General features: G+C 38.3%; 1 protein-coding gene across 1 annotated transcript; it reads right to left on the reverse strand.

The window, feature by feature from the left end:
- Positions 1–1,338: 1,338 nt before the first annotated feature.
- Positions 1,339–1,914, reverse strand: LOC121247256. Its single transcript, XM_041145631.1, has one exon. It carries the CDS (start codon positions 1,912–1,914, stop codon positions 1,339–1,341), a length of 576 nt encoding a protein of 191 aa, XP_041001565.1.
- Positions 1,915–15,510: the final 13,596 nt, after the last annotated feature.

Consider the following 15,510-nt stretch of genomic DNA (forward strand, 5'->3'; position numbering starts at 1 on the left):
TATGTAATTTGTGGCAGTCAGTTTGATGACTTAAACGTTTTTTGCTCTTAATCTGGCCCGCTAATAGGATTTACTATATATTGTATTAAATGTTTGTATGGCCGCCGCACTATATTTTTTATTATTATATAAATAAAATCTCTTATAGCTCCGTAGAGGTAGTCATGTTACCGAATCACGTAAATCTTATATCATGTGCGATTGATTTCACCTTTTGATTTATTTTTTCTCTTATCCTTCCTAACAATACGTGTATATATATATATATATATATATAACACTTATTTTATTATAATAAATATCTTAGAAATTATAATATATGTACCAATTGCTTAAAAGTCAATCTTCCAACTTTATGGAATATTGTAAAATTACTAATCAAAATTTGAAATCATGAGTTGTTAAGTACATATTATTAATAATATATTGCTGATTCATATTTCTTACAAGTAGTACTTGATCTTAACAGAATTTGACTAATTTTTTAAGACATATATATTTCATTAATTAGAAGCAACTGGATAATATTCTGCAAGCAATTTATGTTGTAATTTAAAATAAAAAAAAATATTATATCTCAATGCTTCATGAGTTGGAGTGTTGGTTTTTCTCCACATACTCGAATATATCTAAAATATTCAACTGACCCCTTAAATATGAAAAAATCGTACAAATTATCTAAAATATCCACACTATAAATTAAAAATACCTAATTACAATTCATTTTAGAATTTTAAAATTAAAAGCAAAATAATAAATCTTGAAGAAATTGTTACTTATAAATTTTAAAAGAACAGTCAATCCTTCCAGGGCGGCCGAGGCCACCCGTGGTTGGGGGCCCTTATGCGCGCAAGTGCACAGGTCACCTAGCTAGCTGTTGAGCCTCGTATCGTTGGTAACGAGACTTTCGCAGTTGATTCTCGTCCATATAATAATGCAAGTTTCCGTATCAGCTTCTTGCAACGAGGAAACAAACTTTATTGCTCATAACAATGCTTACAAAATCTCACTGAGTACAATATTTTGAATACAATCAGGTTAATTTCCTCTAATTCATACAAATCTTCAATAAGATTAAGAGCAACTTTGGCTAGTAAATGAGCAGCAATGTTAGCATCCCTCTTGGTCTGGACAACATTCCAATCAGAAAAGGAGTTCAGAATTGTCTGGCATATGCAATCAGTAGTCCTCCTTGACTCCAGTCTGAGCTTGGTTTCTTCAGCTTGTTAACCACCTGCAAAGCATCTCCCTCAAGTATGAGTTTGTAGACACCCACTTCTTTACAAAACAGAATAGCTAACATCATGACATATGCTTCTGCTGTGAAAGGGCTAGCTTTCAACAATTTCCGAGCTCTGAGAGTCCCAATAACCAATCCCTTGTAGTCCTTAGGATGGCTCCAACACTAATTTTTCCACGTGCATCATCAATAGCTTCTTCCCAATTAAGCTTATAGTTCCCATCAAGAGGCTTCTTCCAAGTATTAATACTCACAGTGTGACTTTCTGAGTTTGTGAGTTGAGTCTGTTTTGTCCTTCTAAACAATTGCAGATCCTCTCGAGCTCTTCTGAGGACTGAATTGGGATGTCTAAATTCTTTCCCATGTACAAACTCATTTCTTCTGGTCCAGATATGCCTTGCAACCATGGCTGCCTCTTCAAGTTCATCTTGTTGTAAATTTTTGACAAGTTGATCCCATATACCCAAAAAGTTCATACTGTGGACTAACATCTTCTGTATTTTTTTGCAACCTTGACCCCAAATGTCTCTAGTTGCACAACAACCCCATAACACATGGCCTAAGGTTTCTATATTAGTCTTGCATACAGGGCAATGGCCATCTTCCACTACTTTCCTCTTCTGCAAATTAGAAAGGGTAGGTAGTGCTTCACTACAAGCTCTCCATGTAAACATCTTCACTGCATTAGGGACCTAAACCTTCCAAATATTTTTCCAGACCTCAATTTGGGATCTTTCTGATGATGGGCCTCCTTCATATTTGGTCATTAATTCTCTGTGTAAATGGTAGGCACTCTTAATAGAAAATACCCTATTGTTTGTGCAGCTCCAAACCAGCTTATCCTCTCTACCACCAAGACTAATTGGGATGGATTTAATAAGTTCAACATCATGATGGGAAAGCATACTATGAATCAAGTTATCCTTCCATATTCGCAAGTAAGAGTCTACAACGTCAGCCACCGGCTCACAAGGTTTAGATTCACATCTTCTTGACTCCACTCCAAAAGAATGGGGACTTGGAAGCCATTTCTCTTCCAATGTTCTGACCTTTTGACCATTTCCAATTCTCCATAGTAAGCCTTTTTTTAATAATTTCAAACCAGCTATTATGCTTCTCCATGCAAGAGAGGGTTTGTGCCCAAGTTTGGCATCTATGAGATCAACCATTGAGAAGTATTTTTGCTTTACAAGTTGAGCTGGAAGGGTGTCAGGATTTTACACCATACGCCAACTTTGTTTAGAGAGCAAAGCAATATTGAAGCTTCTAAAATCCCTGAATCCCAAACCACCTCTTTCCTTACATTGGCTCTGTTTGCTCCACTTTATCCACTAAGTTTTAGAATGGTCTTCATTGTAGCCCACCAAAATTTCTTCAGAAGCTGATTGAGCCTTTGAGTTATGGAGGGAGTAGGAAAATTCCCATAGTGTAGGTGGGAATTGCTTGTAGAAAAGCCTTTAGGAGAACTTTTCTAGCGGCTGAAAGACACCTAGTTTTCCAATTAAAAATTCGAGAACAAGTCCTATCAATAAGAGAATGAAAAGTAGTAGTCGTTGCTCTACCCACCACAGTAGGTAAACCCAAGTATTTCTCAAAGGAGCTTGTTGACTTTACTCTAGCTATTCTTAATATAGTTCTTTGATTCTCAGTAGGAATATTTTCGCTAAAGAAGATGGAAGTTTTTTGTTTATTGAGGACCTAAGTTGAAGCTTGCTCATAGACCCCCATAATTTGAATTATTCTACTCCATTCCAAAGAGTTGGCTTGCAAAACAGAAGACTATCATCTGCAAAAAAGAGGTGACTGATTCCTATGGGGCCCTTGCCAATAGGTACACTTGAAATGCTTCCAATCGCTTCAACTTGATTCAAAAGGCAGGTTAAAGCTTCTGCACACAGAATGAATAGGCATGGGGAAAGATTGCCGATCTTAGCAAGAAAATGCTACGTCCAGGAGCTAAAACAGAAGGATGGAGGGCCCGCCTCGAACTACATTACATGGACAGAGTGGGCCGAGCATAACCAAAGTAGTCGCGGCAGACCTTCGTCTACAACTCGACCTGCCAGTCTTGAGGAGGGGAAGGGGTGATGCACGACTTCAGAAGGAAGGACGGACGTCGACCTCCCCAGCTTGAGATTTCGTTTCCCTTAATTTTGTAATATCTTTTTGTCCAGCATGTGCTTTCTTTATATTTAATGAAAATACAACTTTTCAAAACAATGCAAAACATCTACTCCTCACTTACATATTACTCGTAAAGCACCAGCAAAAAGCCTACAGCTAACGAAATCTACGACATCACGGTCATCAACAAACTATTAATTACCTTTCTACGGGGCACCATAGGGAAGGGCAGGCCTAAGGGTTGCCTTATGCCTCTCGTGGAGGAGTGCGAGTCAGCCTTCGTTCCAAAGATGAAGACGTACCTTTCTTGCGAACGTCAATAGGCAGGTGTGGGTCCAGTCACGAACTGCCCGAAGAATATACCTCCTTGCAGGATACTATAAGGAAAGGTTGACCCAAATGTGACCTTATCCCTCCCGTAGAGGAGAGCGGGACCAACCTCACGGCCCTCAGAATAAATTACCTTGACCTCCTTCTCAACGAAGAGTGAGATTAGCACCAGCCTGACCCAACACTTACCTTTCCTGTGATATAACGACCGGGAGCGGGTCTAGTTTCAAACTACCAGAACAACATACCTTCCGTGGGACAAAGGGGGAGAATTTGGCCAAAGGCTGTTCCACCCCTCCCACGATGGAGAGCGGGTTATTCCACCTCAGTAACCCGAACAGTTTACCTTGGCTGTTGGAATTTACCTCCCCGTAGGATACCACAGGGAAAGGTAGGCCTTAAGGTTATCTTATCCCTCCTGCTATGGAGTGCAGGTTAGTCCTCAGCTACCAGAAGTCAGAAACTATACATTCCTTATAAGTGTCAATAGGCGGGAGCGGATTCAGTAACAAACTACCTGAATAACTTATCTCACTGCAAGATACTATGGGGGAAAGGTAGGCCTAAAGGTAACCTTGTCCCCCTGGCGAAAGAGAGCGGGTTTGGCCCTTCCGACAACACGAATACTTACCCCGACTTCCACTACGAGGGAAGAGTGGGTCTAGCGCCAACCTGGCCCAAAATATTACCTTCCCCTATGATGTCAAAGAGTAGGAGCTGGTCCAATAACAGATTGCCCCAGATGGAAAGGTCAGCCTAAAGGCGACCTTATCCCTCTCGCAGAAGAGAGCAGGTCCTGCCCTCGAGGCGGCTCTAGAAAAAATTTACCCCTACTCTAATCACAGCGGACTGCCCCAGCGGCTGTCCGAAGAAGTTTACTCCTTGGAAAACCAAAAGGGGAAGGCTAATTGAGGTAGCCTGACCTCTCCCTAATGGAGTGTAGGCTTAGTCCCTCGATTGTCCGAAGTAAGAGGGATCTACAAAAGGGAAACGGTGTCCCACAGAAAGTCGCACAAGCATTGGCAAGTAAAACGTGGGCCAAGGTTGAAAACTCCCTAAATACCAAGACAAAAGATACAAGCGTCAACAGTAGAGGCGGCAACGACACACGAGGAGGACTATAAACATAAAACGATGCGAATGGAAGAACTCAGGTTTGCGATATTAACTATTGTCCCAGAAAAGAATAATGACAACCCCTGTTTGGCAAGCAAGAGAAATATAAAGATGCGAACAAAGAAGGGCAATTGTGGCTCCAAATTGCCTAAACAATTCTCTGTCAACCCGTGTGGAAGATGGGATGAAAATGGTACGAACAAAAGACTAATAGCTAGCGGGGTCGAAAGAGTTAAATCGGATGCTAGCGGGGTGGGCCGAGAATCCTTGAACTTAGCCACGGGCCACAGTTGCCTGAATAACAATAATAACAAAATATAACGAAGAAAGCATAGTCGGGCATGGTCATTCAAAACAGAAAAATACAACGCGGTTAAAAGTAAGCAAGTGCATCCGAATTGGGAAAGCATCGGCCACAAAATTGGTGGCTGTATCTCGAGAACAACTGTCCAGAAAAGATAAACAAACACAATGCATCTGGCTAGCGGCGTGGGTAGGGGCGCTACAAATCCCTTCGCCAAAATTCCCTAAGCCGGCCACCAAGGCAAAGAAGAAACAAATAATAGACATAAAGAACGAGGTATGTATGCTAGTCAATATAAATATATATACAAGTCGTTGGGCGACAAAGTGCAGGTATATATGGGCGGTACAAAGAAAAAGGGGAAGGAGTAGAACAGAACAATAAAGCCTTTAAATTTTGATGCCGGGTACACCAACTTCGGCAGTAGTGGGAACAGGATTGTCCAGCTCCACAATGATTGGTACGTGAACAGTTGGACCGAGAAAAGCATTGGGCATCTCTTTCTTTCCTAGGTCACGGTTGGTTTGAAAGGCCGCCTCACTGGTGGGAATCTCAGCAAGCACAAGCATCTGAAGATACCTAGTAAAAGATCTTGAACGCAACCCTGGACTCTCCAGAAGGAATGCCCACGTTGACTTGTAGCCCTTGACGACCCCACGTCCCCATGCTTCGTTACGAAGTCTCGAGAACAACTTCAGCTACCTTTGCAGATAGTGGGTGACATCCCAAAGACTTTGGTTCAGCTCCAGCTGCTCCTTCTCCTCTCGCGCTCAAGATAAGTCATCCCAAAGACTTTGGTGAAGCCGTTCCAATTGCACCTTCTCCTCCTATGACTTCTGCTTATGTTTCCTCTGGCGATACTTCAGCTTCCTCACTCTCTTGCACTTGTTAGCCAGGTCGAGTTGCGTCCTCCCTAGCTCTCGCATCAACAAGTCCTTCTCCTCCCTTTCGCCGCTAGCATAATCAAGGGAGGTTTTAGCTGCTGAGTGAAGATCCAAGTTCTCTTGCATAGCTGCCTCCTGATTATCTACAATAAAAGTTGCAAGCTAGGAAGTACCTTGGCGACAAAAAGGAAAGGCAAAAAAAAAAAAAAAAAAAAAAAAAAAAGAAAGAAAGAAAGAAGGCAGGAAAAGAAAAGAAGAAAAAGAGAGAAAGGTAAAGAAGAAAGGAAAAGGAAAAAAAATGGTCGAACCTCGTGGAAAAAGCCAGACAAGCATTTGACGACTTGACCAATGGCCTCCTCTCAGCTCCCCTCCATGGCCAGCTGGGATAAAGAAGGGAGAACTTCCGTAGGGCCTTCAGATTCAGGTAGTTCCACGACAACTACAAGGGGAGTAGGTGGGCCTCCACTCAAACCCCGTGGACTGAGGCCAATTGCAGCATCTGGGAGGGAATCACCCCCAGCTGGGTACTGGACTTGGGTGGACGATTCATCGTGCAAACCCTCGCTGACTATAACATCCTCAAAACCATCCACCTCGGGAAACTCAGCCTGGACAAGTGGGTTGATGACTGGGCTCATCGAACCTTCGCCACTAAAACATTCGGAAAGGAATTCCCTATTTCTGGGTGTTTGGCCTTGACGAAAGGGTCCATAGCCGAACTTTTTGAACCCTTGCAGATTGCAACGTCTGAAGGGGATCAACCTCCTATACGATCCTCTATCTCCACACAGTTGCTAGAAGTAGCCGTCGTCGCCCCTTCATCAGCAACCTCAAGAGAATAACTACCAATGGTCGAAAGAGACAAAGAAGGAGGTGAGATCCATGAAGAAAAATGCTGCCCCTCATCAGGAGTAGTGGTCATGAAAATACTTTGGAGGAGGAAGTCCATCTCAACCTTGCCCCCAGACGCCTCAACAACGACCACCAGTAAAGGCGTCACGGGAAGATTGCTTGCCAATTCACCCGCCGACGCTAGCTTTGGACTCGCCACAGCAATGGAACGACTGACATTGAAGATAGCCAGTCCCCACCATAAGGTATCTCGAATCCCAGGAGGAGGCCTATCCTTGGTCAGGGCACTCTCCCAGCGGGTTTTCTTCCCCTTGTCTGGAGGGGGGAGGTCAGAAGAACGCTTTCGAGCCAGAGCAACTTGGGGTTGGGCATCGACCACTCTATCATCAGAAGGAAGGTGTCCCAGAGGAGGCATAGAGCTTCTTAAACTCTTTTCGGAAAGGAGGATTTCAGAGAAAACGCTATCAGGATTGTTCTGCACCCATTCTTGTACAATCGCGATATCCCACTCTTCGTAAGAGGTAGTTGACGGATGCACAACTTTGTCTACCGAGATCTTTCCCAGTCCGTCCATATTGAAAACTCCCAGCAGTTCACCTGGCCTACCTGAAACTTCCATCTGTGGCCAGATACGAGGAATTTGAGAGACCAATCTTTTACTTTATGATACCTCCGCTCCATGGTGACTAGAGCGTGTATCGCTTTGAAATTGCATATATTCCCATTTTACCGTAGCATCTCATGAGTAAGGAGAAACTCGTGACTGGTAAGGTCTGCATAATCCAGGAAAGATTCCAACAAAGCCCGCCACCAGATAATGCTGTAGCACATCAACAATCTCCAAGCATTCGGGTGTAGTTTGGAAGGAGCCAAGCCTAGGCAGTCTAGAAGGTCATGAATGGGGTGAGGGAATGGTAGCCTCAAGCTGCATGCAAACATGGAATGGTATAGGGCCACTTTAGTAGAATGACCCCATCCATCGATGGCACCCTCATCGAGGCCAAGAACTTCGAAGGAGGTAGACTCCGGTATTTGGTAAGTGAAAGCCGAGAAGGCCAACATTGTTTTTGTGGTAGTTGAGCGCCATCCGCTGCTCTCAAACAGTGGCCCAGTATCAGCAGTGCCCCCACTGGAAACGTTGGGTTGAACAGATTTTTCGAAGGCCATCGCTGCCAGCGTACGAGGTAGCAAAGAAGATTGGTCAGAGGAAAGAAAAATCAAGAGAACTAAAATAGCGGGACAATCACAGCGCAGTAAGTGGAAACCACACCCCTCTCCTGCATTATTTAAGGAGAAGGTGACTGTTAAGACTCTCACACGCTGTGACAACAAAGGGAGTACGTGCCGCTTCAAATCCTAGGAATGTAATCTACGAAGCGACGAAACACAAAAAGTTGCTTGACACCCCCTCATTAATGAACTTGAAAAGATGTTATGAAAATGTGAGTCTATCAAGGAAGATAGGAACACTGCCAAAAACACCTACCAGTAGGAGCCTCCTCGGGCTTCAGAGTAGCATAATAAGGATCCTAGCCTTAGTGGTAGGGCGGGTTCGGATAATGAAAGAATTCTCACCGTACTTGTTCGATAAGAATTAGAGGGGTAACTGTAAGGAGATTTTCTCCCACTAAACTCGAGAAGCTTATGTATGAAAGAGAAGCAAGATCAAAAGCCTAGGTCAGGGCAAATAGTCCCCAACCTGGCCTACAGGAAAACTCCTCTAAACACAACCTACAGGAGGGATGATGCTGCAGGGGATGTGACTCATCGATCTGAGGACCCCTCGAGTAGTGACCAATCCTCAAGTACTTGCCGCACAATAGGCGTGATATACGGGGAGCTATTAATCTATTGACAGAAAAGGCATAAACGGACCAAAGGGAAGACAGACGGAGAGAAGGAGGTCGGAGGACCACGCTGCATTAATGGCTCCACCACCTGGGCAACGCGTCACATTAATGACGCAGTCGCAGAGCCACGCCGCATTAAAAGATTATGACACTATGAACAATACGAGAAGCACAAACTTAATGGGAGTAGGCACAATTTCTTCCCCAGGCATATAGTATAAATAACAGATCCCAAGTACGAGAATGACTCTCTGATCCCTAGACTCTATTACTTATGTACAAACTTCCAAGAATATTTACTAACTTTGGCATCGAAGGTTACCCGTCCCCTAAGTCGCTCTCTCAAAATTGCAGTTTTTTCTACGTTTTGCAGGTCGGTTTTCAAAGACTCGAGTTGTCAGAATTTGATCCAAAGGTGTGCCAAATATAATATTAACACTATCAATTGCGACTATTACTCCCCGAAATAATATGAAATTATAATATACCATGTTTCCCTTTAAAAAGTAAAGGGCTTGTCTGTGTAGAAAGATGGTTTCAAAAGTCAAAGGTCATTCTAAAAACTAGTTTTGTTGTCACACTAATGAGACCCACCATTTTAGAACCTATATCAAACCGAGCGGTGCTACTCCCACCGATGGGATCCCGCTAGTTGTTTTCTGTATTTTTTTTTTACTTTTTTTTATGTAATTTTTAATATTTTTAAAAAAATAAAAAAAATATAATATTATTAAAAAATATTTACTTAATCATTAAGTAAGAAAAAATAATAATAAAAAAATAAAAATATCCCAGCAATAACTTCTAGCGGGAAGAACGAGTGGGAAGACTAGCATTTTCCATATCAAACCATAATCTTAAAACATTATAATCAATTTTTGCGCTCACACACTATTCATCAAACCATCCTATATCCAAACAAGCCTTTGAACAAAATTATCCCAAACTTTTTAAAAAAACAGGTATATCTTATTCGTTGGGATAAAATTTAAGGAAAATACTATTTATAGCTCATTTAGATAGTGAGATAAGATGAGCTGAGATGAAATAATTTTAGATGAGTTGAATAAAATATTGTATGAATATTATTTTTTATATTATTATTATTTTGAGATTTGAAAAAGTTGAATTGCTTATTATATTTTGTATGAGAATTTGAAAAAATTATAATGATGAAATAAGATAAGATAGACTGAGAGTGTTTCTGTATCCAGAGTTATTTATTATATTTTGTTTTTTAATAGTGAGATAAGATAAGATAATATAAGAAAGTTAAATTGTTTATTATATTTTGTATATGAATTTAGTCTCTTCAATGCTACCGTTTAGAGTTATAACCCGTTCGAGTATTTAATTTTTTTAATTTCTATATTTTTACTTAGTAGATAAGTAAGTAACTATTAGTAAAGTTATATGTATATTTTTTTAATTTATTTTTAATGATAATGTTAAAAATATATTTAAAAAAAAAAATTCAACTGGCCATACTGAACGGCCGGGTAGCACCAGTACAAAATTTAATAAGTGGGCCGACTGCAATAAATCGAAAAGACGAAAGGCCGGCCCTTTGATTGAATTTGATAGGGCTCAAGTCTTTAGGCAAAAAGAAATAGAAAATATAACTTTTAAAAAGGAAAAAAAAGGTGAAAAAAAAATCAAAATCTCAAACAAAATAAGAACATAGTGTTATAAAAAATTTAAAAACTCAAAATGCATTCAACAATAATAAAAATAGAAAATATTAATATGGAAAACAGAAAAGAAAAAGCTTGTTTATTAATTTCTGCATTGTTTCAATTTCTTAAAACTTTTATTTGTCATTTTTCTAATTTTAGAGATGAGATGATATGTGAATTTTATAAATAGTAGTAAGATGATTGGTGAATAATATTGAGATAGTTTAAGTTAAATATTTATTAGATTTTGAAAAATGAGAGAGAAAAGTTGAATAAAAAATATTCTAAAATAAAAATATTGTTAGAATATATTTTTTGTTTTGAGATTTAAAAAATGTAAATAATTTTTTTGTTTTTTTTTTTAATTTGAGAAAGTTTAATGATTTGTTTTAAAGTGTTTATGTTTGAGTGATGTTTAGGAAGAAAATGAGATGGAAAGAAAATGAGATCAACTAAGATGAGACGAGATAAAAATTATTTCTAAACAGTTCGTTTGGTTACTAAACACATCTCAACTCATATTAACTTATCATTACAATTTTTTCAAATTCTAATACAAAATATAATAAACAAATTAATTTTTTTAAATTTTAAAATAATAATAATAATAATAAATAATATTTTAATAATATTTTATCATTTCAATTTAACTCAATTCAACTCAATTTAACTCAACTCAATTTAATACTCACGCGTAGCTTTAACCTTTTAAAGAATTTTATAGTTCTTTTGTATATTATTTTTGTGTTCTATTTTAATTACTTTTGGATACTTTTATGTTGATATGACATGCTGCGTGTGATTGACCATTAAGTGGAAGATAAATGATAGAGTTACGTGTGTATAACAACTTGTTTATAATTATATAATAAAATAATATTATCTTAAATTGTAATTTGACTTTGACTTTTGATTTGATGGTTTTAAATTTAATAAAAAATTATTATTATATTTAAAATTGTTTATAAATTATGAATATGTTATTTGTTAGCCTATCATTCTGACTATCCAAACTAATCCCAAAATTAGATTCAATCCTAAGATGCAATCTCACACAATTCATTTGAAGTGGAGGTCCCCTTAAAAAAATGAATTTCTTCCCGTAGATTTCAAGTGTGTCCCACTTTTTCTAAAGAAAAATGATTTACTTATATTTATAATTTCTTTACAACTCTACATAAAATGAAGGGTGATTTTGTAATATTGAAATTTATTTTTAAGAAAAAGTTTACTATGCCGTCCCAAAATGACCGCTCCATTTGACCGCTCAATAATTTTTTTTTTACTTAATGATGAAGGAAATGATTTTAAGTTTTTTTTTTAAATATTTAAATATATTAAAAAAATACGAATAGAAAAAAGAAGAAGTTACTTTTGTAATTGTCGGTAACACTGAGCGGTGCTACTCAGGAGGCAGAGTAGCACCGCTCTATTTTTAATGGAGTGGCATGATTGTATTGATTGATTGAAAATGAGTTGTAAAATAATTGTAAAGAAATTGTAAGCGTATCATTATCTTTTTCCAAGTGAAAAACAAATACCACACAGTAATTTTATCAATAAATTAACCGAACTTTTGGATGGAGGGATAGTTTCATATATGTGTCTTATCCATATGAAAATTTTGATACTATATATATTTTTTTGTTTTTGAGTAAAATGAAAGTAACTTCATTACGTGTAAGTTGAAACAACACTACATAGTTTATCAGTCAGTACTAAACTCGTAATTTCAATAGGACCCGCTTCTACCCAACAATGGGATCCCTCATTACATAAAGCCATCTTGGCTAACTTATGTGCTACCTCATTCCCTTCTCTATATGTAATAGCAATTTACCAATCAATATAGTAATTGCCAATTGAAAACCATTTTTGTATCTTCTTTAATATGTCCAAAAGTAGACCAATCATCTTCAGTATTCTGTACAACTTTTATAATCTTCTATGCATCACCAGCAAACAAAACTCTTTGGAAACCTAATTATGAACACATCTCCATATCCCTTCATAGGGTCATGCACTCTATTGCATCAAATCTTTATATCCCGTCTTTGTTCATGCAAGGCAGCTAATATTTCATCATTACAATCTCTAACAATCACACCCATACCCATTATCTAGTTTTTAATATCAATTGCTGCATCAAAACTTGCTTTGCAGCATTCTTTCTTGGTCTCTTCTTAAAAACCGAATACTCCTCCTCGAGTTCTTTGCCTTAAGCCATGACCCAAACTGGTTTCCCCTGCCTTGCTCCTTAAAGCTCTGATTCCATGTGCATCCCAAAGCATCATGAACAATCTGTTGATAGGTAAAACACATTCTCAACAACTTCTCATACTTCAAAGGTTCCCACACCTTACTTCCATTTACATTCATTGTTCTCCCTCTGGCTATTTGCTTTTTCAGATCCAGCTCCACCATCACCAATAATAATTCCCCCACCCTATCCCATCTTCTTGCACATCTACATCCACTTTGTGTGTTTGGCAAAGGAGATAATGAAGATATTTTGCCACACCTCCTAGAATACCGGTAGTTTGCTCACCCTCCACACCTTCGACATTGTGGAAGAAAAAGCCTCTCTATTGATGGGTTTGTCCAAACAAACCTTCCATACCAAACATCTGCCCCCTTCTTCTGAACTTCATCCATTACCCCTTCATCTAGGAATATTGAGCTATTATCATCTTCCATTAACCTCAATTGCCTCCAATGCTCCTCCAACCTATCTATCTCCCTAGAAACCAAAACCCTACTTCTACTCTCGCTCACACCACTCATATTGCACCAGGAACAAAGTGACTCACCTCACCTCCACTAGAGAGGACTTTTTTATGAGACTCTATTTCTTTTAGACTAGTTTGGAAGTTGAACAAAACCTAGGGTTTGCTACAATCGTTTTTAAAATAAAAAATACCTTGTTTTAGGAAGTGGTCGGACTCAATTTTGTTGATTACCTCCACTTTTGAGGGAGGAATACGATGTAATAAAAAAATGCCTAGGTGCCACAAAATACCTCATAACCAAGGCTAAAAGAAACTACGCAACATAGCTAAAAGAGTTTACACTCTATTTATGTCCAATACTGCAATTACAAACTCACAACAAATCCATAAAATGAAACATATATAATCAAACAAATCAAAAGTATTAATTTTGAAATCGTGGAAGACCTTATAATAATTAGTATGTGCGAAACTTCACAACGAGCCTACAAAGGAAGAGTACATGAGAAAAGAAAAATTCAGAAATACCTGTAGCTCCATGCTTAGCTAGAACATTAAAAACTGCATTCCCTTTCCAAACGACATGCTGAACTCTGACAGAAAGAAAAGAGTAAAGGAGCTTGATATCTTAAGATCCATAAATCTCCAAGGTGGAAAAATGGACTAATCAAGACAATTTACCACTAAAGCTACATCTATCTCGAATGTAACTGAATATACATCAAACACTAGGCATGCAATTCAAAAGAGCTTGATGTGAAGCTTTCAACTAAGTAAAACAAAAACTAAAGCTGCTAAGACTCTCCCTATTTAGCATTCCACCACAACAAACCCTCGCAGGATTGCCAAAAGAATTAGAACCATCTATACATATTGGTGGTCTAATAGATTGGGGGTCATACACGCTAGGTTTGCTTATATATATATTTTTTATAATCCTTATCTTTGCCTTTATTTTAGCTATTAGAATTATACTTAGTTCGATCAAAATAGTTTAATGTTACATTATTTACATGTGTTTTAAATTGTTTAGTAGTTTTTATGTTGCTCTGTTTTTTCTTTCGCTGGCTGGTCTGTTTTGCACGGATGATTTGTTTAGTTTTAATGTATAGGTCGTTTTATTTGTGTAGTTTATTGTATAGGCTTTTTGATTATATTAGTTTTGATGTATGGGATGGTCTTTTTGAATATCTATAAATCCCAAATATTTTGTTTGTTACCACGGTTTTCTTTCGTCATAAGTGAGGGCTATTAATAAAATTGGAATATCCTCTTCTTCTTAAAAAAAAAAAAGAAGTGCGTGTTAAATTGAATTAATCTAAATCAATACAATGGTTTAACCCTGTGCACCAACTGTTGGACATTGCTGGAATCTATGACTGATCCCCGCGCGGCAACTGAATGAAGTGTGATGCCCTTTGGTAAATTAAACACATTTTAAATGTATTCCTTGAAAACTGAGAATTCATGATTTTTCCTAACTGTCATTGGATTGTTGACAAATAGGGGATCTGACCCCCAAGAATTTGTTCATTATATACTCTCCAGAAATTTAGAGAAATACTTAATTTTCTTTTTTGCTTTGGACTTTAGCTACTTTATATTAGGTTTGATAATCTTCTTTTGTGTGTATCGAAATAAAGATTAACGAGAATTGATATTATTGTCTCTTGGGAGTAGATTGTCAAGAAATCTAGTGCATGTTTAAATTTTGGAGGCATCGAAATTCTACTCTAAGGAAAGCATCTATCATAATGTTCCTTAACTGCCACGTGGAAATTATAAAAATAGAAAAAAGAAAACAGGAAACTATACGAACCCAATACCATTCTTCCATCCCTCTCCCTCATAACCCTAAGGGCCTAAATCCTCCCTTTCACTCCTTGCCCTCCCTCCGTCCACTACTCATGGAATCCATGAGTCTGTTTGACACCATCTTTTAGCCCGCATGATAGAGATCCAATTCTGGCAAAGATGTTCCCACCCGGCTCCCCTCCCGCCTCCCGATACTAGAAGTCACTACTCCAAATGCAACAACAAATGTTGTGTTCTCTCTTCAGTCTGAGGAGACATGTGAGAGGGAGGGGAGAGATGGAGGCGAGTGGTGATGGGAGCTTAGGGGCGAGAGGGTTCAGTTCAGGGGCGAGAGGGAGCTTGGAGACAGAGGTTTTGATTTCCTTTTTTTAAAATAGCTAGGTGGTTGTAGCCACCTCAGTCGGTACATTTTCTCTGTACCATTTCTCGGTGCCAATAGCATTTTCTTATATCTATATTTTTCAACTCCTCATCTTTCTTATGAGTATTTGGGTCTAAGAGCTATAATGAAAGCAATTCACAATGTCATATTGTATACGGGTTTCTAAAATGAGAATTAGTCTATTTATTTTGAGTATTTATCATTAGAA

This window comes from Juglans microcarpa x Juglans regia, chromosome 1S (genome assembly GCF_004785595.1).
Source record: "Juglans microcarpa x Juglans regia isolate MS1-56 chromosome 1S, Jm3101_v1.0, whole genome shotgun sequence".
Taxonomy (NCBI): Eukaryota; Viridiplantae; Streptophyta; class Magnoliopsida; order Fagales; family Juglandaceae; genus Juglans; species Juglans microcarpa x Juglans regia.